Genomic DNA, 20,315 nt, shown 5'->3' on the forward strand with positions numbered 1-20,315 from the left:
GCATCCTGGTTCCCCTTGCCCTCCACCAAACACCCATCAAGTGTAACAAAAGATATATTTACATTTCCCTGTTTCCCAGCCAAGTGAATCACACCCTTTTGTCTTCATCTGGGTTTGTTATTTCTGGAATGGCTACCTGTCTGGCACTCAGGTATCAGGATGCCAGGGATTATCACTCAGGCAGAGGGGCTGCTGAGTAGCTGAGCTCACTTGTCTACAGTCATACCTCATGTTACGTTTGCTTCAGGTTGAGCATTTTCAGGTTGCGTCGAGCCGAAAGTACCGGAAAGGGTTACTTCCAGGTTTCGTCACTCGCGCATGCGCAGACACGCACAATGATGTCACTCGCATGCGCAGAATCGGCGACCCGCGCACCCGCAGATCTGGGTTGCGGTCCTTTCAGGTTGCGAACAGGCCTCTGGAACGGATCCCGTTTGCAACCAGAGGTACCACTGTATATGAATTTCTGAAGTTTTCCCAGTGAGCCAGTACACAGAGACATTTATCAGTGAATTGTTACATTTGGTATCGTGCAGCAAAAGCCCTTTGAACAGATAGGAAGAAACTGTGATGAAGTGTTTTGTGGGGACAAATCACAAAAGTCACAAAAGTGATTGTGCTGATTTTGGTAGTGGGCTGCATGTGCATGATATCTGCTGGAGGGGCAACCTCCCCTCCCAACCTGTACTTAAATTCCTGCAACACTAAAAACCCAGCCCTGGAATTGCAGTGAGTGCTCAGTGAATGGTTGTGGTTTGACTGTCGGACTAAGACCTGGGAGACCAGGGTTCAAATCCTACCCCCCCCCCGGCCATGAAGCTCACTGGGTGACCTAAGGGCTATTCACTCACTCTCAGCCTAACCTACCTCAAAGGGTTGTTGTGAGAATAAAAATGGGGAGGGGCAAGAAAATGATGCATGGCACCCTGAGCTACTTGGAGGAAAAGTGGAATATAAATGAAAAACTAAACAAACAAATAAATCTTAGCTTACTTATACTGCAAGCTGCACCATGCTTGCTCAGAAGCCACTCCTGCTGAATTTGATGAGAGTAGGATAAGTGATGTTTGATGCTTGAAACTCAACATCAAAAAAACGAAGATCATGGCCACTGGTCCCATCACCTCCTGGCAAATAGAAGGAGAAGAAATGGAGGCAGTGAGAGATTTTACTTTCTTGGGCTCCATGATCACTGCAGATGATGACAGCAGTCACGAAATTAAAAGATGCCTGCTTCTTGGGAGAAAAGCAATGACAAACCTAGACAGCATCTTAAAAAGCAGAGACATCACCTTGCCAACAAAGGTCCGTATAGTTAAAGCTATGGTTTTCCCAGTAGTGATGTATGGAAGTGAGAGCTGGACCATAAAGAAGGCTGATCGCCTAAGAATTGATGCTTTTGAATTATGGTGCTGGAGGAGACACTGGAGAGTCCCATGGACTGCAAGAAGATCAAGCCTATCCATTCTGAAGGAAATCAGCCCTGAGTGCTCACTGGAAGGACAGATCCTGAAGCTGAGGCTCCAATACTTTGGCCACCTCATGAGAAGAGAAGACTCCCTGGAAAAGATCCCGATGTTGCGAAAGATGGTGGGCACAAGGAGAAGGGGACGACGGAGGACGAGATGGTGGGACAGTGTTCTCGAAGCTACCAGCATGAGTTTGACCAAACTGCGGGAGGCAGTGGAAGACAGGAGTGCCTGGCGTGCTCTGGTCCAGGGGGTCACGAAGAGGCGGACACGACTAAACGACTAAACAACTAAGGATAAGTGGTGTTAGGTTTGCATTCTACAGCTCCCAGGATTCCTGATGCCCTTGCAGGAAACAGAGACTGGTAAATAGGATTGCCAGGGTATATATTTTGCTTCCCCTAAAGTTTCATTCTCCTGATTCCCAAAGAAGAGGCAGGGGAGCTTTCAAAATTCTGGCAAGTTTGCATTTTTAGCCGGCTGCCACAATCAGATGCTGGTTTGGCAGCAGCAGGAGGAGGAGATTTTTTTGACCTTCAGGCTCTGCATTGTGGAGCAACTGCTGCCGCTGTGGAATTTTTCCTGCAGGCAGCACAGAACTTCTGCCGCCTCGGTCCAGTGTTTTTTGGCTGTTTCTTTGCCACTGCAGTGAGCTAGTTTGGGCAGGCCCAGGTTCTGGCAGCGGCCGGCTGCTTTGACGGAAATGTCCCCAAATGAAAAATGGAAACGAACACAGAGAAAGTGTCATTGCAGGAGGGGAGCCTTGATCACGCTAGGCTCTGGCGCAGCTGGAGAGATGGCAATCGCTGCCATCTATCTAGCTCTCGCTTTCCGGAGGGGAGGCCGAGTGATCAATGGAGACCATGTGGGTGTGAGGATATTGGAACATATCTGGCTCGGCTCCTGCAATGAACGGCTGTTTCTGCAGCGGGAAGAACAGGTCAGCAAACGCTTGCTGCAAGAAGAAAAAAGGGGGAAATTCCTGCCAACTTCTTGCACACGTTGTCTCCTGTACAATATGCATAGGGGATAAAATTGAACCCGGAAGAACCCCATGTGGCTCCATGTGGCTCCAAGGCTCCATGTGGCTAAAGAGCACTTCTTTGGCAATCACCCGTACCCGAGTAAGACTGTCTTCCATAAACACAGTTTTAGCAATGAGTCCGTAAGTGACTGTGGAGGCCAATTCTGGATCCACACGTCCTTCCACAGTGGGGACATTGGTTTCCGGGTGGGAGTTGATCACAGTGAGGGTTTGCCAAGCATGCCTTCCTCTCAGCACGTTTCTCCCTTGCGTCCTGCGTTCGAGTGTCTTCAAAGCCCGTGACACCTTTGGTAAAGGCTGTTCTCCAACTGAAGCGCTCGCAGGCCAGTGCTTCCCAGTTGTCATTTTTAAAGATTTGCCTTGAGAGAGTGTTTGAGCCTCTTTTGTTGACCACTGGCACTATGCTTTCCATTTTTAAGTTCGGAATAGAGTAGTTGCGCCCCAAGTATCACCTTCTGGAAATGTCTATCCAAGTAGGACTGGAAACCACTGCAAAAAAAACCCCTGGTTTGGATGGCCGCTCCAGAAGGATACCATGTTTGATGGTATCAAAAGCCGCTGAGAGGTTGAGGAGAATTAACAGGGACACATCATACAGTTTCTGTGCCAAAACCGAGCCTAAACCCCAACCGGAATGGACCTAGGAAATCAGTTTCCTCCAAATACATTTTAAAAAGAATAAAAAATGAATGAATGAATGAATGAATGAATGAATAAATAAATAAGGGTGCTCTCAATGCATTCGGCTTTCCCTAAATGGGTCGGTCCAGTAGCAGATATTTTATCTTCTTTTCTGTTCCCCACACTCACCAGGCGTTACTCCTGGGGCAGCGACATCCTTCCACGAGGCGGGTGCCGTGCTTCTTCCAGCTGTGACACAAGTCGACATTAGCACCCAGCAAGCCGCAGGGCCAGAGAAGGGGATGGAGGGAGAAGCACCAACAGCTTTCAGAATCTCCCAGCTGCCAGAAGACTCTTTGGCTGCTGCTTCCGCCCTTGCCACCAGTTTGCCTGTTCTTAAAACACCGGATGCAAAAGGTTGGTAGACTCTTCTTTCTTTCTTCTTGGCTGTGACTCCATAATAATAATATTACTTTTATTGTTTATACCCCACCCATCTGGCTGGATTGCCCCAGCCACTCTGGGCAGCTTCCAATACAGTCATACCTCGGGTTACAGCCACTTCAGGTTGCGTTTTTTCGGGTTGTGGACCGCCGAAACCCGGAAGTACCGGAATGGGTTACTTCCGGGTTTCGGCGGCTGCGCATGCGCAGAAGTGCTAAATTGTGCTTTGCGCATGCGCTGAATTGCAACCCATGCATGCACAGAGGCGCCACTGCGGGTTGCGAACGCTGCGGGTTGCAAACGTGCATCCTGCATGGATCACGTTCGCAACCCGAGCGTCCACTGTACAGTGGTACCTCGCAAGACAAATGCCTCGTAAGACGAAAAACTCACAAGACGGAAGAGTTTTTCGTTTTTTGAGTTGCTTCGCAAGACAAATTTCCCTATGGGCTTGCTTCGCAAGATGAAAACGTCTTGCAAGTTTGATTTTCAATACATTCCTATGGGAATCCGTGTTTCGCAAGATGAAAAATTCGCAAGACGAAAAAACTCGCAGAATGAATTAATTTCGTCTTGCAAGGTACCACTGTATATGCAAAAACATGATAAACCAGCAACCATAAAAAAACACTTCTTGATACATGGTCCCGCCCACAGCTTGTGTTATAAGAAAAATACTGTTCTCTTTCCCTTATGGGGTATCTAAGAGCCCATCTAGAGTCCTTATGTAGGTTCTCTATCAGTAGGAGAAAATAACAGGCCAACCAGAGACTATTGAGAAGCAAAGCAGCTAGTAAGCCTGATCTTTATTAAACTGTTGCAACAGGGTCCCCCACTCACCCCACGCAGGGAGGGAGGAGAGGAACCCAGAACAATGGTGTCCAAGCTTTTATATAGACTTTTGAAATTGCCTCCCCTGTAGCTCAAGACCACCCCCCCAAAACATCTTACATACATCACAGAAAGAGGTGGTTCTCAGCAGAATATTTGAGTGCCTGGCTTCTCTCCTGTCTGCCAGGATACCTGATAATTCTTTATCTGGTTGCCTTTTCTGGGTAGCCTGGCTATTCCTTTGAGATGGTAAATACCATAGATTCCGGCGTATTAGGCGACTGGGCATATTAGACAACCCCCCAAATTGGCAGCTGCAATTTGGGGATTTGTCTTATAAGCCCAGTCGCCTAATATGTTGGGCAGCAACAGGGGGCGGGCTCAGCTCCGCGCCGGGAGAAAGCCGGCCTGCGCGGAGCTGAGCCTGCCGCTCACTGCTGCTGCTTCGGGCGCCACCACCAAGAAGGCCTTCTGCCTGGTTTCCTGTAACCTCACTTCTTGCAGGGAGGGAACTACCACAAGGCCCTCAGAGCTGGACCTCAGTGTCCGGGCAGAACAATGGGGGTGGAGACGCTCCTTCAGGTATACCAGGCTGAGGCCGTTTAGGGCTTTCAAGGTCAGCACCAACACTTTGAATTGTGCTCGGAAACGTACTGGGAGCCAATGTAGGTCTTTCAGGACCAGTGTTATATGGTCCCGGCGGCCGCTCCCAGTCACCAGTCTTGCTGCCGCATTCTGGGTTATTTGTGGTTTCCGGGTCACCTTCAAAGGTAGCCCCACGTAGAGCACATTGCAGTAGTCCAAGCGGTGTAGACAATATTGTATAGCCAGTCACCAGGCTTTCCATCCATGCTGAAAGACTTCAGTTCATTCGGCCTTCCTTCTTTGGTTCTGTATAGCAATTAGGATGCCTCCAACTCTGATTGTCAAACCAACAAACAGCAACAACATTAGAAAGAACTTTCTGGCAGTAAGAGTTTTTCAACAGTGGGACAGACTCCCTTGGGAAGAGGGCCACGGAGGATCTTGTGGTCTTCAAACAAAAACATCTTGGAGGTCCTGGACCACAGAGAGGTTTGGCTGGCCTCAACCAGAGCCAGGGCCTTTTCGGCTGTGGCTCCGATCTGGTGGAACGCTCTGCCACAAGAGACTAGGGCCCTGCGGGACTTGACATCTTTCCGCAGGGCCTGCAAGACAGAGCTGTTCCACCAGGCCTTTGGCCAAGGCACAGTCTGACCCCTTCCTTTGGTAATTCTCATAGAACTCTGGCCCAATGGTTGCCATTAATATGGTTTTGAATTGATTTTAGTGTGAATTGGTTTTAGAATGCATTTCAATCAATTGATTGTGATTTTATTTAAATTGTGTTACTTTTATTGTGGTTAGCCGCTCTGAGCCCGGCTTTGGCTGGGGAGGGCAGGATATAAATAAAATGTTGTTGTTGTTATCTGCCATGGATGCTCTAATTGAGATTCCTGCATTGCACGGGGTTGGACTAGATGACTCTCTGGGTCCCTTCCAGCTCTATGATCCTGCGCAAGAGGTTGTCTCCTACCTCTTCAAATAATCGATATTCCATCCCCACCGAGCATGCTCAGTTCTTGTCCGGCTGTTTTGAGGGGGTTCCTCCCCTCACTCTTTTAGGGTGTTTCTCCTAAAGATTTTGTGGTACTTCTGCAAGTCTAGAGGTCCCTGTCACCTGCTGATAACTGCGAACTAGATCCTTATATTTTGCACCCCTCGTGCGCTACGCTTGACAGGTGTGTTGGGTCACGCAGTTGTTGCCAATCATCTTAGCATCCCGACGATGTCATGTGAACCGTTTTCCTTTTTTTTTTGCACTTAATTTATTTATTATTAATGTCGCGATACATATATGAAATCTTTACATATTGATACATATCCATTGTATTTGTAATAACAACAACAACAATAACAACAATAACAACAATAACAACAATAATAACAATAATAATAATAATAATATATTATTTATTGTTTATACCCCGCCCATCTGGCTGGGTCCACCCAGCCACTCTGGGTGGCTTCCAACAAAACACTAAAATACAATAACCTATTAAACATTAAAAGCTTCTCTAAACAGGGCTACCTTTATTTTTCTCTTTGACATCTGATGGGAGGGCGTTCCACAGGACGGGCGCCACTACTGAGAAGGCCCTCTGCCTGGTTCCCTGTAACTTGGCTTCTCGCAGAGAGGGAACTGCCAGAAGGCCCTCAGCACTGGACCTCAGTGTCCAGGCAGAACGATGGAGGTGGAGACGCTCCTTCAGGTATACTGGACCGAGGCCGTTTTGGGCTTTAAAGGTCAGCACCAACACTTTGAATTGTGCTCGGAAACGTACTGGGAGCCAGTGTAGGTCTTTCAAGACTGGTGTTATACGGTCTCAGCAGCCGCTCCCAGTCACCAGTCTAGCTGCCGCATTCTGGATTAATTGTAGTTTCCGGGTCACCTTCAAAGGTAGCCCCACGTAGAGCGCATTGCAGTAGTCCAAGCGAGAGATAACCAGAGCATGCACCACTCTGGCGAGACAGTCCGCAGGGAGTTAGGGTGTCAGCCTGCGTACCAGATGGAGCTGGTAAACAGCTGCCCTGGACACAGAATTGGCCTGTGCCTCCATGGACAGCTGTGAGTCCAGAATGACTCCCAGGCTGCGCACCTGGTCCTTCAGGGGCACAGTTACCCCATTCAGGACCAGGGAGTCTTCCACGCCTGCCCACCTCCTGTCCCCCCAAAACAGTACTTCTGTCTTGTCAGGATTCAACCTCAGTCTGTTAGCCGCCATCCATCCTCCAACCGCCTCCAGACACTCACACAGAACCTTCACCGCCTTCACAGGTTCCGATTTAGAAGAGGTAGAGGTGAATTCGTAAATTCACATTTTCACATTTCTTTATGTACCATCATTTATCCATTTCTTATTTCTTGCCCTGTGTCTTCCCTCCACCCGTGCGTGACTTCCTCACTATTATTTTGTAACTTTATTATTGAGATTGTAATTTTGTATCTTAATTATTCAATCTTAGTGAACCATTTTCTTTTCCCTGCACAGTTTAAAATCCGGTGGTGCGGGCAAAGGGACAGCCCGTTGCAACCGCCAACTGTCAGCTGATTTTATGCGCTGGCAGAAGTTCTGGCCTCTGCTGGAACTGCCCTGCACACCTGACATCATATAGGATGTCATGCAGAGGGCCAAATAGGGAATCTGGTGCATCGGATTAGGCCCAAGGGCCAGAGTTTCTCTACCACATACTGTTTTTTTTTTGCTCTATAGGACACACTTTTCCCCCTCCAAAAATTAAGGGGAAATGTGTGTGCGTCCTATAGAGCGAATGCAGGCTGCCCGGCTAAGCCCAAAGCCAGAACAGGGAGACGGAGCGCTCCGTCTCGCTTTTCTAGCTGCGCAAAGCCTCCGCGGGGCAGTGGGGTGCTCCGGAGTGGGGTGCCCTCCGGAGGCTACAAAGGCTGTCCCAGAAGCCCGACCCCCCACTGCCAGCCCTACAAGCTCGGGGGGCAGCGGGAAGGCGGTGCGCCGCCTTTGCGCTGCTTCTTGACCTCTTTGAGGCTTTTCCCTGGTCGAAAAGCCCGCAGGAGCCATGCGCTCCTTAAAGGGTGCGCGGCTCCTGTGGCCTTTTGCGGGAGATGGAGGAATTCCCCCACCTCCTGCAAAAGCAGGGAGAAAGTCTGGGAGCAGCGCACAGGTTGCGTGCAGCCTGTCCACTGCTCCCAGAGCTGGGGGGGGGCGGGAAATCATATTTTCCCCCTTGATTTCCCCCTCTGAAAACTAGGTGCACCCTATGGTCAGGTGCGCCCTATATAGAATGTAGTCCTATTCTCACCTCCTGCTTCCATCTGCATGTTCCAAGCTGTAAAGAGGATCCAATTGAGATCTGAGCTCGCATGCCAGCCCTGCGCCTTCCCCGGAGGTTTGGTTCGCTTTGCCTTGCGGTCCACGAAAACGGAACCCTTTGTGTTTTTTTTCAAAAATAATTTTTATTAAGTTTCTTACAGATATAACACATATCACAACAAAAGAAAAACAGAGAAAAAACAAAAGAAAAAAGACAAGATAAACAAAAAACAAGGTACCTAAATACCTAAACAACCTAATCACAACACAAATTAATTATTATTTAAATTTCTAACCTCAAAAACATATTTTGGGCTTCCTCTGAGGCCTCCCATCTGAATTTCCTTGTAATTAAAATGTAGCAGTTTTCTGGTATCATTTTTTTAAAAAAACCACAGTATTCCAATTAAAATAAAATTTCTTAACTTTTCTTTAGGTTCTAAATCTTTTTACGAAAACGGAACACTTTGGAGAGGGAAAATTAAAAAAACCAAGGGGAGCATCTTTCTTACCGCGCTGCTAAAATATTTAATAGGGATGCATTTCTAATTAAGCTTGCTGGAAGCAAACTAATTGCGTGGGGACTCTGACGGTAATCTGTTAGCAATGGGCCCTTGGTGTGGCTCAGACCAGCTCCTTGGGATCACCACAAAGAAGACTTTGAATAATAATAAATAATAATAATATTTTTTTATTTATACCCCGCCCGTCCCCGTTTAAAAACTGGGCTCTGGGCGGCTAACAGCAAATATAAAACATTGATTAAAATGTGACTTAAAAACAGCATAAAATACAACATAAAATGCAGCATCAATATCAATAAAATTCAAAAATTCAGGGGTCATTTTTTTTGGGGGGGGGGAAACCCAGTCACCAGGGCTTACTGGCCAAGTGATCACCAGGGTTTACTGGCCAAGTTGGTCCTACTACGGCCAGCAAGGAGACCAGGGAAGAATTTAAATGTGGGGTCCCAGAAAGGGTTTCTTCATAGAAGAGGAAAGGGAAAAGGGAATAGAGGATCAGGCTTATTCAAACTGAAGTCCAGGTGGAATAGCTCTGTCTTACAGGCCCTGCGGAAGGAGATCAAGTGCTGCAGGGCCCTAGTCTTATGGGACAGAGCAGTCCACCAGGTCGGAGCCATCACTGAGAAGGCCCTGGCCCTGGGGGAGGATAGTCTGGCTTCCTTAGGGCGCCGGGACCTTTAAGCTATTATTACAGTATTCATTTGAAGGCATTCACACACACAGACCCTGATGTTGTGAAAGATGGGAGGGCACAAGGAGAAGGGGACGACAGAGGACGAGATGGTGGGACAGTGTTCTCAAAGCTACCAGCATGAGTTTGACCAAACTGCAGGGGGCAGTGGAAGACAGGAGTGCCTGGCGTGCTCTGGTCCATGGGGTCATGAAGAGTCGGACACGACTAAATGACTAAACAGCAACAACAACAATGACTAAACAGCAACAACAACAACAACAACACACACACACAGTGTTTACAAGTGAAAATCCCCACAGGGAGCTGAGTAACAGCCTCTACCACCACTCATAGCTGGAGCGTGTGATTCCTGGTGCTTTGACCCCACTTTAGAGATAAACTTTTTGGCTCATTCCATGTTCTTTTGGCAGTTAAACATTGTGTTTCCTGCATATAAAAGCAGATCTGGTGTGTTTTAAAAATAGCAGCCTACCCTATCAGCATCTTATCTTTTGGCTTGTCATAGAACAGGCATCCCCAAACTCAGCCCTCCAGATGCTTTGGGACTACAGTTCCCATCATCCCTGACCATTGGTCCTGTTAGCTAGGGATGATGGGAGTTGTAGTCCCAAAACATCTGGGGATGGCTGTCATAGAAGCATAGAATGATAGAGTTGGAAGGGATCCTGAGTGTCATCTTGTCCAACTCCCTGCAATGCAGGAATCTCAACTAGATCATCCATGGCAGGTGGACACCCAACCTCTGCTTCAAAACCTTCAATGAAGAAGACTCCACCTTCTCCTGAGGGAGACCATTCCACTGTTGAACAGCTCATACTGTTAGAAATTTCTTAGAGAGATAGATAGATAGATACCGTATTTTTCGCCCCATAGGACGCACCGGCCCATAGGACGCACCGGCCCCGCCGCCTGCCTGCAGATCAGGTCCGGGGACAGCGGGAAGACGCGCTGCGCCTCCCAGCTGTCCCCGGAGCTTGAGGGGCTGGCGGTGGGGAGAAGCACGCCTCCAAACCACTTCGGGAGGCAGTGGGATGGCGGCGGTCCGCCTCCCCGCTGTCTCCCGACCTTGTGGGGCTGGCGCTGCGGCTCTCCTGAAGCCTGGAGAGTGAGAGGGGTCGGTGCGCACCGACCCCTCTCGCTCTTCAGGCTTCAGCGAAAGCCTGCATTCGCCCCATAGGACGCACATGCATTTCCCCTTCATTTTTGGAGGGGAAAAAGTGCGTCCTATAGGGCGAAAAATACGGTAATTTATTATGGTCAGAAACCAGCTTATAAAACACACTTGGGGGTACAATCCCAGAAAGAGAACAAACAGTTAAAACAATGTACAACAATAAATTTAAAATTTATAAATGCAATAAGCATGTTGTTGTTTAGTGGTGTCCGACTCTTCGTGACCCCATGGACCAGAGCACACCAGGCACTCCTGTCTTCCACTGCCTCCTGCAGTTTGGTCAAACTCATGCTGGAAAAGCCCCCAAGAGCCCCACACACGCTCCACGCGGCTCTTTAAAGGGAGCGCTGAGCAGAGCCTCCCGCCTGCATTCACTCCATAAGACACACACACATTTCCCCTTACTTTTTAGGAGGGGAAAAGTGTGTCTTATAGAGCAAAAAATATGGTATATGTGTATGCCTTTATTTTTGGTGACTCACTGGTCCCAAATTTTTTTGCTCCCTGTTCCAGCCATTTTGGGATGGCAGCCACAGCACTTTTATCAAGATATGCGTGCCGGCTGCTCATTCTTTATCCCCCCCCCCAAAAAAGCACCACTCAAATCACTAAAGGAAATTAAAAGAAGATAAATGCAGCAAACAAATACTCTGTCTGGCTGCTCCTCGGAAGAGAATGCCAGACTAGGCAGGAGAGCTCAGCCTGAACCAGTACGACTGACTCATGATGATGACAAATCCTTTGGGAGAATACTTTGTTCCTAAACTCTAGTATGCAATAAAGTTGCCTTAGTTAATAGCATCTGTGGGATGTAATCCACTGAGAGCAGTCAAGTATAACATTCTTTGTAATGCTAGAGAAGACATGCTGGGTAATGTTTGGTCCAGCCAGTCGAAACTTCCTGTTTCCTCCTGGCTGGAGCATCCTTCCTTTGCATGTGACTAGAGGTGGGCGTGACCTTACCTGTCCAGGTAACAAAAGGACAAGTCACGCAGCACGCTCTCCCTCTTTTTCACTTCCTTCTTCGTTTGACCAGCTTCTTAGTTAGGAATGCTCTGCTAGCTTCTCAGAAGCACTGGGATTATTCCCCCATATGGGGTAGATCCTCATGTACATATTTGTAACTTAAGTCTGCCTTCAGGAATCCAACTGTGAACTGATGTGAGTAAACTTCTTTTATTGACTTTGAATAAGACTGCCGTGTCTTTATTCTTTTAAGAGCGATTAAAGGGAACTTACCGGGAACATACAATTCAATACTGAATTGTATAACAGTGAGACGCTCACACAAGCCTGCGACCAGCTATCTGCTGTGCATGTATGGAAGGGGAATGTAAACTCTGCTACATAAAGAAACTTGCCAACGCAAGTTAGGAAGGATATTAATAGACAACATAGCCTCTGCTGCCACCCTGGATGTTGCTTGTGAGTGATGCTCTTGGGCTAGTTTGTGCTCATTATCCTTTTTTTTATTTATTTCCAAAACCGAAAAAAGAAAAATTACAAACATCAAATTCAACATCCATATTCCTTTTCTAACATAAACCTATTACATAATTAACTAAATTGAAATATACCTAATTACTCTAAACTTCTCTTTGCTGTATACAAACACAACGCAGTTAGAAATTTTATGTTAAAGCTTTTATATTATAAATAATATTTCAAATTCCCCTATACCCCCTGTTCCCCTTGTGCAGGGGTAAGCAAGGAAATAATAAAAGAATCAGCTGAACAAGGATTAAATTATAACAACACAACAAGACGGAAGAAGTAAAAATAAAAATGAGATCACACATGGGTTTGCGCTCATTATCCATGTGGGTGTCGGGTACACACCAATCTCCTGTTTTCCCTTCCTCTTGCACAGGGTCCATCACTGCCCTTAGCGGAGAGGAGGAGGAAGATGTTTCTGTTGCCAGCTCTCCTGCAACTCTGGGGGACCGGAGAACGCAGGACGAAGGGATTCTGGGAGCGACCGAAGCCATGACAGTTCCGCCGACCTTGGCGTCCTTGACGAAGAGGACCACTGTCCCAGCCACGCACCGGATCACCACAGCTGCAACCTATGAGCTGGATAGGCTGGAATCAGAAGGTATCTATGTTACGGCCTTGGATCTCAGCGCCAGACCACCTGCTCTACGTGCAGAAGGTCCTGGGTTCAGTCCCCATTAACATCTGCAGGTAGGGCTGGGAGAAACTCTCCGGCCTGGAGAGTCAGTGTTTTGCAAGCTTGGTTCCCCAGCTGTGGTTGGACTACAACTCCCATGATCCCTGCTAGCTGGGGATGATGGGAGTTGTAGTCCAACCACAGCTGGGGACCTAAGTTTGAGAAACACTAGGTAGACAACACTCAGTCTGGTGGACCGCCGGTTTGACTTCGGTATAAGGAAGCTTATCGTGTTCCCAGGTCCAGTACAATCTCAGTTAACTTGTCCGTTTTGACTTTGCACCGGTTGAAATTGTCCAGATTACATGCACACATTTAAGCTCTTTTGGCACTGAGTTTTCCCGGTGTGGAGCGAGCTTTTGAACTCTCCTCCTTGCTTACTGCGCAAGTCCTGCTCAGCGCAGGGGCACTGGGATGCTCTCGCAAGATCTCACAGGAGCTCAGACAGCCCCCGTGAGATCTCGCGAGAGGAGCATCTCAGAGCCCCTGTGCTTAAAAGCGCTCTGCTTTGCTTTGGAGGTAAAGACCACTCAGAATGCTGGCTCTGGAAGGTAAGGATGCCTGACCAGGACAGGATAGTAGGGCTTACCTTTTGCACCCAGAAGGTACACATAGTCAGACCCTGGTACCTCCAGCCGAACGGATCAGGGAGTAGCTGATGAAAACACCTCTGTTGGTTAACGTGTGGAGAAATGATGGATAGTTGTCGAAGGACCCTGTGTGAGAGGCAGGGAAGAAGAGATCTCCCAGGATGGGAGAAGAAAGGTGAGAGTTGGTGGGGTCCATCTTCCTCTGCGCGGGACAAGTTAAGATTTAGCAAGAGGTGTGGGATATCCCGTATTTTTCGCTCTATAGGACGCACCCGACCACCTTCCTCTATAGGACGCACCCGACCCGATCTCCACCCGACCCGGGATCCACCTTCCTCATGGGACAAGTTAAGATTTAGCAAGAGGTGTGGGATATCCCGTATATTTTGCTCTATAGGATGCACCGGACCATAGGATGCACCTTGTTTTAGAGGGGGAGAACAGGAAAAAAAATTCTCCCCCTCTCTGCTCAGCGCCCCGTCAGCGAAGCGGCAGGAGAAACGGAGCCCCTTCCATTTCTCCCCCCGCTTCGCTGAAGGGGAGCTGCGCAGCTCTCCATCTCTGCTGAAGCCGGAAGAGTCTTGCTCTCCAGGCTTCAGTGAAAGGAACCCGAAGCCTCCGGCAGCTATCCCTGAAGCCAGGAGAGCGAGAGGGGTTGGTGCGCACCGACCCCTCTCGCTCTCCAGGCTTCAGCGAAGCCTCCAGAGTGCGGAGGGAGCGCTCCCTCTGCGCTTCGGAGGCTTCGCGTTGCTATTGCTGAAGCCAAGGAGCCTGCATTCGCTCCATAGGACGCACACACATTTCCCCTTAAGTTTTGGAGGGGGAAAAGTGCGTCCTATAGAGCGAATAATACGGTAGCTATTAATGATAAATCAACATGTGCTATTAAGGTAAGACGGGGAATACGCAGAAGAAATGATTTTGAGGAGATATGTCGGGTGTTTGTAGAATTTGTACTGTTAAAACGGAAAGGGGTCAAACCATCGCAAGAGGTGTTGAAATTTTGGGAGGTTGCATAGTTCCAATGGAATGGTCTCAGTGGAGGGGTACACATTTTTATTCTTATTTATTATTACTTTGTCAAAATAAAATAATAATAATAATAAAGTAAATAAAATAAAAAAATTAAGATTTATCTGCGAAAAAGGATTCCCCCCCCCTTTTTATGTTTTTGTTTAGATTAGTTGCTCTTTTACTGTAATATATTAGGAAAGGTCTTAATAAAAACTTATATTGATAAAGGGATTTAGCAGGAAATAAAGTAGAAGAATCAGCTGAATCTTCTAGTGGCCCATCTAGTCCAGCACTCTGTTCTCACAGAGGCCAACTAGATGTCTGTGGGAAACCCAAGCACCAAAGAACCTCTTTTGCTTTTCAACCATGGAGGCATAGGATCACCTTCCTGGCTAGTAGCCATGGGCGGTTTGTCCTCCCTGATTTTGTCCAGCCCACTTTTAAAACTTTCCAGATTGGTGGTTATCCCTGTGGGAGGGAGTTCCATAGTTTAACTATGCACAGCATTCCTAGTTTTACTGAACCACCATTCGCCTCTACCCAGTTGAGTCTTCTTCTCTTTCTTTGGCGATCCCTCGTAGCTGAGTAAGCTTGTCTTCCATAAACACGGTTTTAACAATGATGTCACGGTCCGGTTCATGGGCAGTAGAAATCCCTGCAGGGGACTTCAGAACCGGGGGCAAGATGGCGGGGGGGGGGGAGCAGGAACGGGGGTCCAGAAGCCAGGAGTCAGGAAGCCAAGGGTCTGAGGGTCAGGAAACAAGGAGTCAAGAAGTCAGGGTCTGAGGATCAAGACTCAAGAGGCTGAGGTTCAAGGATCAGGAAGCAAGAAACCAAACGCAACAAGGCAGGAAGCATGTTGCTGTGGCAAAGAGCCGAAGGGAAATGCTGACCTTATATACCTTCCCAGCTCTTGCCACCAGGTGCTGTGAGTTACCAATCGGCCTCACCTGTGGGGCCCTGCCTTGCCTCTTCAGAACAAACTTAGGAAGGCTCCAGTCCTGCAGAGTCCTATTGGTCACAGGGCCTGGCTCCTGCATGCACACCTGACCAATGAGTCTGTAAGTGACTGTGGAGGCCAATTGTGGATCCACACGTCCTTCCACAGTGTGGACATAGGTTTCCAGGTGGGAGTTGAGGGTTTGCCAAGCATGCCTTCCTCTTAGCACATTTCTCCCTTGCGTCCTGAGTTCGAGTGTCTTCAAAGCCCATGACACCTTTGGTGAAGGCTGTTCTCCAACTGGAGCGCTCGCAGGCCAGTGTTTCCCAGTTGTCAGTATTCATACTACATTTTTAAAAAGATTTGCCTTGAGAGAGTCTTTAAACCTCTTTTGTTGACCACCAGCATTATGCTTTTCATTTTAAAGTTTGGAACAGAGTAGTTGCTTTGGAAGACGATCATCAGGCATACGCACAACATGACCAGTCCATCGGAGTTGATGTTGAAGAACCGTTGCTTCGACACTGGTGATCTTTGCTTCTTCCAGTACACTGGCATTAGTTTGCCTGTTTTCCCAAGTGATGTGTACATTTTTTTGGAGACACCAGGAATCTTTCGAGGAGTTGGAGATGGCATTTATAAGTGGTCCATGTTTTGCAAGCATACAGTAAGGTTGGTGGTACAATAGCTGTAATGGGAATTGGGGTTGCTCGTGCGTAAGGTGCCTCTACTCTTGGCAAAGTTACCTGGTTAAACCTTTCCCTGGCTGCACAGCCCTTACTCCGCGGCTGTGTCAGTCACTGGCAGAATCCGTCAGTGGGCGTTTCCTGAACTTCTTCCAGCATAAAAGTTCTTTGACGCCCAGTCTCCGCCTAGCCTCCCTGCGCGGAAGTCTTCCGCGCAGGGTGGGCGTGGGCAGCGGAGGACCTGTGCTCTCCCCGCTAGTTTCTGTGGAAGAGTCCTGGAGACATCTCTCCGAAGCCCTCCCCTGCTCCCCTTTCTTCCTGGTGTCACACTGATTTCCTTCCCCAGGGGATGAGTCCCCTCTCTCCCTGCTGGGCCCTTCTCCGGCATCGCTGGGGAGCCTTCCCTCCACTCCTGGCTCCGATGGCAGTTCCCTGACAATAGCTTTGTAAACAAGCAGTTGAGTAGAACTGGGGTGGCCAGGGTGGAAACCTGTTGTGAAGCATGACTCCCACTCCCCCCAAAAATCCTGGCTATGTTGGCTGAAGGGCACTGAGTTGGGGAAGGCTGAGCCCAGTTCCTGCTCTTCGCGGCTGTGCTACATCAGCTCTTGTTTACAACGTGTTCACCAGAACGGTGTTATGAAAGCTGTTACCTGCCTGGGCCCTAGTGGGACAGATGGACTATGAATCATGGAGAGAGAGAGAGAGAGAGAGAGAGAGAGAGAGAGAGAGAGAAATAGGACGTTCCAATTATGATTTTCCTTGCTTGAGGGTAAGACTTGGACTTGTTTCCTGCTTGTTCTTCCAATTAGCAGTCACTCTTTGGACTGGACTGCAGGCTTGCTCCTTTGATATAATAACCAGCACCCCATTTGGGCTCTTATAATTAATGTGCTAATGGGCTTCTGAGCAGGATTCGTTCCAAGGACTGGTTTCTCCCAAGCAACTTATTAAGAACCGCTGCAGCCTAATGGGTGGTTTGTGGCTGTGTGTGTGTGCTGGAAGCAGTAATGCTTCTGAAAACTGTTGCTGGAAACATTGGGAAGGGAGTGTGGCTGGGGAAACTGAGCCAGATGGGCAGGGTATAAATAAATTATTGTTATTATTATTATTATTATTATTGGTGTGCTATTATTCAAAAGGGACATGGGTGGCGCTGTGGGTTAAACCACAGAGCCTAGGACTTGCCGATCAGAAGGTCGGTGGTTCGAATCCCCACGACAGGGTGAGCTCCCGTTGTTCGGTCCCTGCTCCTGCCAACCTTGCAGTTTGAAAGCACGTCAAAGTGCAAGTAGATAAGCAGGTACCGCTCCAGCAGGAAGGTAAATGGCATTTCTGTGCACTGCTCTGGTTTTGCCAGAAGCGGCTTAGTCATGCTGGCCACATGACCCAGAAGCTGTACGCCGGCTCCCTCGGCCTATAGAGCGAGATGAGCGCGCAACTCCAGAGTCAGTCACGACTGGACCTAATGGTCAGGGGGTCCCTTTACCTTTACCTATTATTCAAAAAGATAAGAACCCATATTAAACAAACAACAAATAAAAAGCATCTGGATACGCTTGTCTAAACAAAAATGTTTTCAGTAGGCACCAAAAAAGAGCACAGTACAGGTAGGGATGTGGTTGACGCTGTGGTTTGAGCCTCTTGGGCTTGCCGATCAGAAGGTCGGCGGTTCGAATCCCCGTGACGGGGTGAGCTCCTGTTGCTCTGTCCCAGCTCCTGCCAACCTAGCAGTTCGAAAGCACGCCAGTGCAAGTAGATAAATAGGTACCGCTCCGGCGGGAAGGTAAACGGCGTTTCCGTGTGTTCTGGTTTCCATCACGGTGTTTTGTTGCATCAGAAGCGGTTTAGTCTATGGACAAACACTGGATCCCTCAGCCTGAAAATGCTCCCATCATCGCCAGCCAACGCAGATGATGGGTGTTGTAGTCCAACAACATATTGTGAACCGCACTGAGATCTATGGATAAATGGTGGTATATACATTAAACAAACAAACAAATGTGGGGGGGGGGCACAGGTGTCTCCGCTTCCCAATTCTACATGAATCTACATATGTCTCTGAACAGAGGCTTTCCCGTGGGGCCTCCCGATTTTCCTTAAAAAAAAAAAAGCTGCACAAAGTAAGAACATTTTTGTTCTGAATGCAAATCATTAGGAGGGAGATGCATGTATATGAAGAGAAAAGAATTAGAAGGCCATCTGAGCCCTGATTACAAACTGTTTTCCAAAAAGCAAACATTCTGCTGATTCTCTGCAGTGCTGTTGAAAATGAAAATGAGTTTGCAAAGAAGGTCGTTTGGCTCAGCAAACTTCCACCTCTCTCTCTCTCCCTGCATTTTCAAATAGCACCCAAAGAAACCCAAACTTGTGTTGAAAGTCTTGTGTGATATATGAAAACTGCCTGATACTGCATCAGACCATTGTCTAATCTTGCTCAGGATTGTCTGCACTGATTAGCAGCCGCTCTCCAGGGTGTCAGGCAGGGAATATTTTCCAGCCCTACTTGGAGATGCCATTGAATATTGACCTTGCTCAGTGAGCTTCACGGCCAAGTAAGAATTTGAACCCTGGCCTCCCAGATTCTCCTCTGATGCTCTAACCGCAATACCACACAGCCCCTCATCTGGCGAATAACCCCTGCATGCAAATCCGAATGAACACACAAGCTTTGTGGCGAGAAAATCAGGATGAATATTCAGTGAAGTGGGTTGTTTTAAGGAACCTTTGGCTCAGTTGGCAGAGCACAAGACTCTTGATCTCAGGGCTGTGGGTTCGAGACCTGCGTTGGACCAAAGGTTTCCTGTGTTGGACTAGGAAACCCTAGTCCAGCTCTACAATTCTATGGTTCTGATTTTGTTGCATTTCTGCCTGCAGTTACCGTATTTTTCGTAAAATGCACTTTTCCCCTCCTAAAAAGTAAGGGGAAATGTGTGTGCGTCTTATGGAGCGAATGCAGGCTGCGCGGCTAAGCCAGAACAGCGAGAGGGATCCCTGCGCAGCACTCCCTCTTGCTGTTCTAGCTTCTGGCTTAACCCCTCATTCCCTTCCCCCACCTCCCGGGAAAGCCCCCAAGAGCTGCGCTTCCCTCCTCAGGGAAAAGCCTGCAAGCGCCGCACACACACTTCACATGCCTCGTGAAAGGGAGTGCTGAGCAGAACCTGGGATGCATACAGGCTCTGCTCAGAGCTCCCTTTAAAGAATATTTTTTTCCTTGCATTCCCCCTCTAAAAACTAGGTGTGTCTTATGTTCAGGTGCGTCTTATGGAGCAAAAAAAACAGTAGGTGACGACAACCTCTGCGCTGGCGATACTTTATCTGGAAGACTGCACTGCTTCCCGCTGACCAAGAGATGGCAGTGTTTCGTATTGTTTCTGAGCAATTTAACAAGGAGCAGAGCGTTTTAGGAGAAAACAGAGCCATTCTGCATAGAATTGTAGAATTGTAGGTTTGGAAGGGACCCTGTAAATGTAAAGGGTCCCCTGACCATTAGGTCCAGTCGTGACCGACTCTGGGGTTGGCGCTCATCTCACTTTATTGGCCGAGGGAGCCGGCATACAGCTTCCGGGTCATGTGGCCAGCATGACTAAGCCGCTTCTGGAGAACCAGAGCAGCGCACGGAAACGCCGTTTACCTTCCCGCCGGAGCGGTACCTATTTATCTACTTGCACTTTGACGTGCTTTCGAACTGCTAGGTTGGCAGGAGCAGGGACCGAGCAATGGGAGCTCACCCGGTCGCGGGGAGTCAAACCGCCAACCTTCTGATCGGCAAGTCTTAGGCTCTGTGGTTTAACCCACACCACATCCCGCGTCCTTAAGGGACCCTGAGGGTCATCTAAATCCAACCCCCTGCAGGAATATGCAGCTGCCCCATACGGAGAATCGAACCTGCAACCTTGGCGTCATCGGCACCAAGCTCTAACCAGCTAAGCTATTCGCTGGCCCCAAATGCCTTCGGGGGTTCCCCAGCTGAAGCCCCCCCCCCACTCGTCGGCAGCACCCAGCCAAGCCACCCATGACAGGGGCTAGTTGCCACTGGTAGCACCATGGTGTTAAATGTGTCATTGCATCAATACGCCTGGTGTTTTGTTCTTAAATGGGAGTAGCCGCGCAGCCCTTCTCGAGCAGAATCAGGGCGGCAGTCTTTTAACCCTTTCCCTCCATGTGTCCCTGATTAAAATAGTTGCAGGAATCATAGAATCCTAGAGTTGGAAGAGACCACAAGGGCCATCGAGTCCAACCCC

The 20,315-nt window shown here is 48.5% G+C and overlaps 2 protein-coding genes across 4 annotated transcripts in view; one reads left to right on the plus strand and one right to left on the minus strand.

The window, feature by feature from the left end:
* TBPL2 (TATA-box binding protein like 2) overlaps positions 1-20,315 on the minus strand; it is a 276,663-nt gene that overhangs the window by 54,594 nt on the left and 201,754 nt on the right. The window lies entirely within an intron of this gene.
* The window catches only part of ARMH4 (armadillo like helical domain containing 4), a 58,283-nt gene that overhangs the window by 14,751 nt on the left and 23,217 nt on the right, over positions 1-20,315 (plus strand). The window contains exons 3-4 of one of the 3 annotated variants that reach the window (XM_081910938.1): positions 3,328-3,552; positions 12,542-12,774. In XM_081910938.1, the coding sequence (XP_081767064.1) occupies positions 3,328-3,552; positions 12,542-12,774 (458 nt within the window). The remainder of the gene's footprint in view (positions 1-3,327; positions 3,553-12,541; positions 12,775-20,315) is intronic. The other 2 variants (XM_081910937.1, XM_081910939.1) reach the window with 2 other exon arrangements.

Source organism: Podarcis melisellensis, assembly GCF_964234715.1.
Source record: "Podarcis melisellensis genome assembly, chromosome: 1".
NCBI classification, from domain to species: Eukaryota; Metazoa; Chordata; class Lepidosauria; order Squamata; family Lacertidae; genus Podarcis; species Podarcis melisellensis.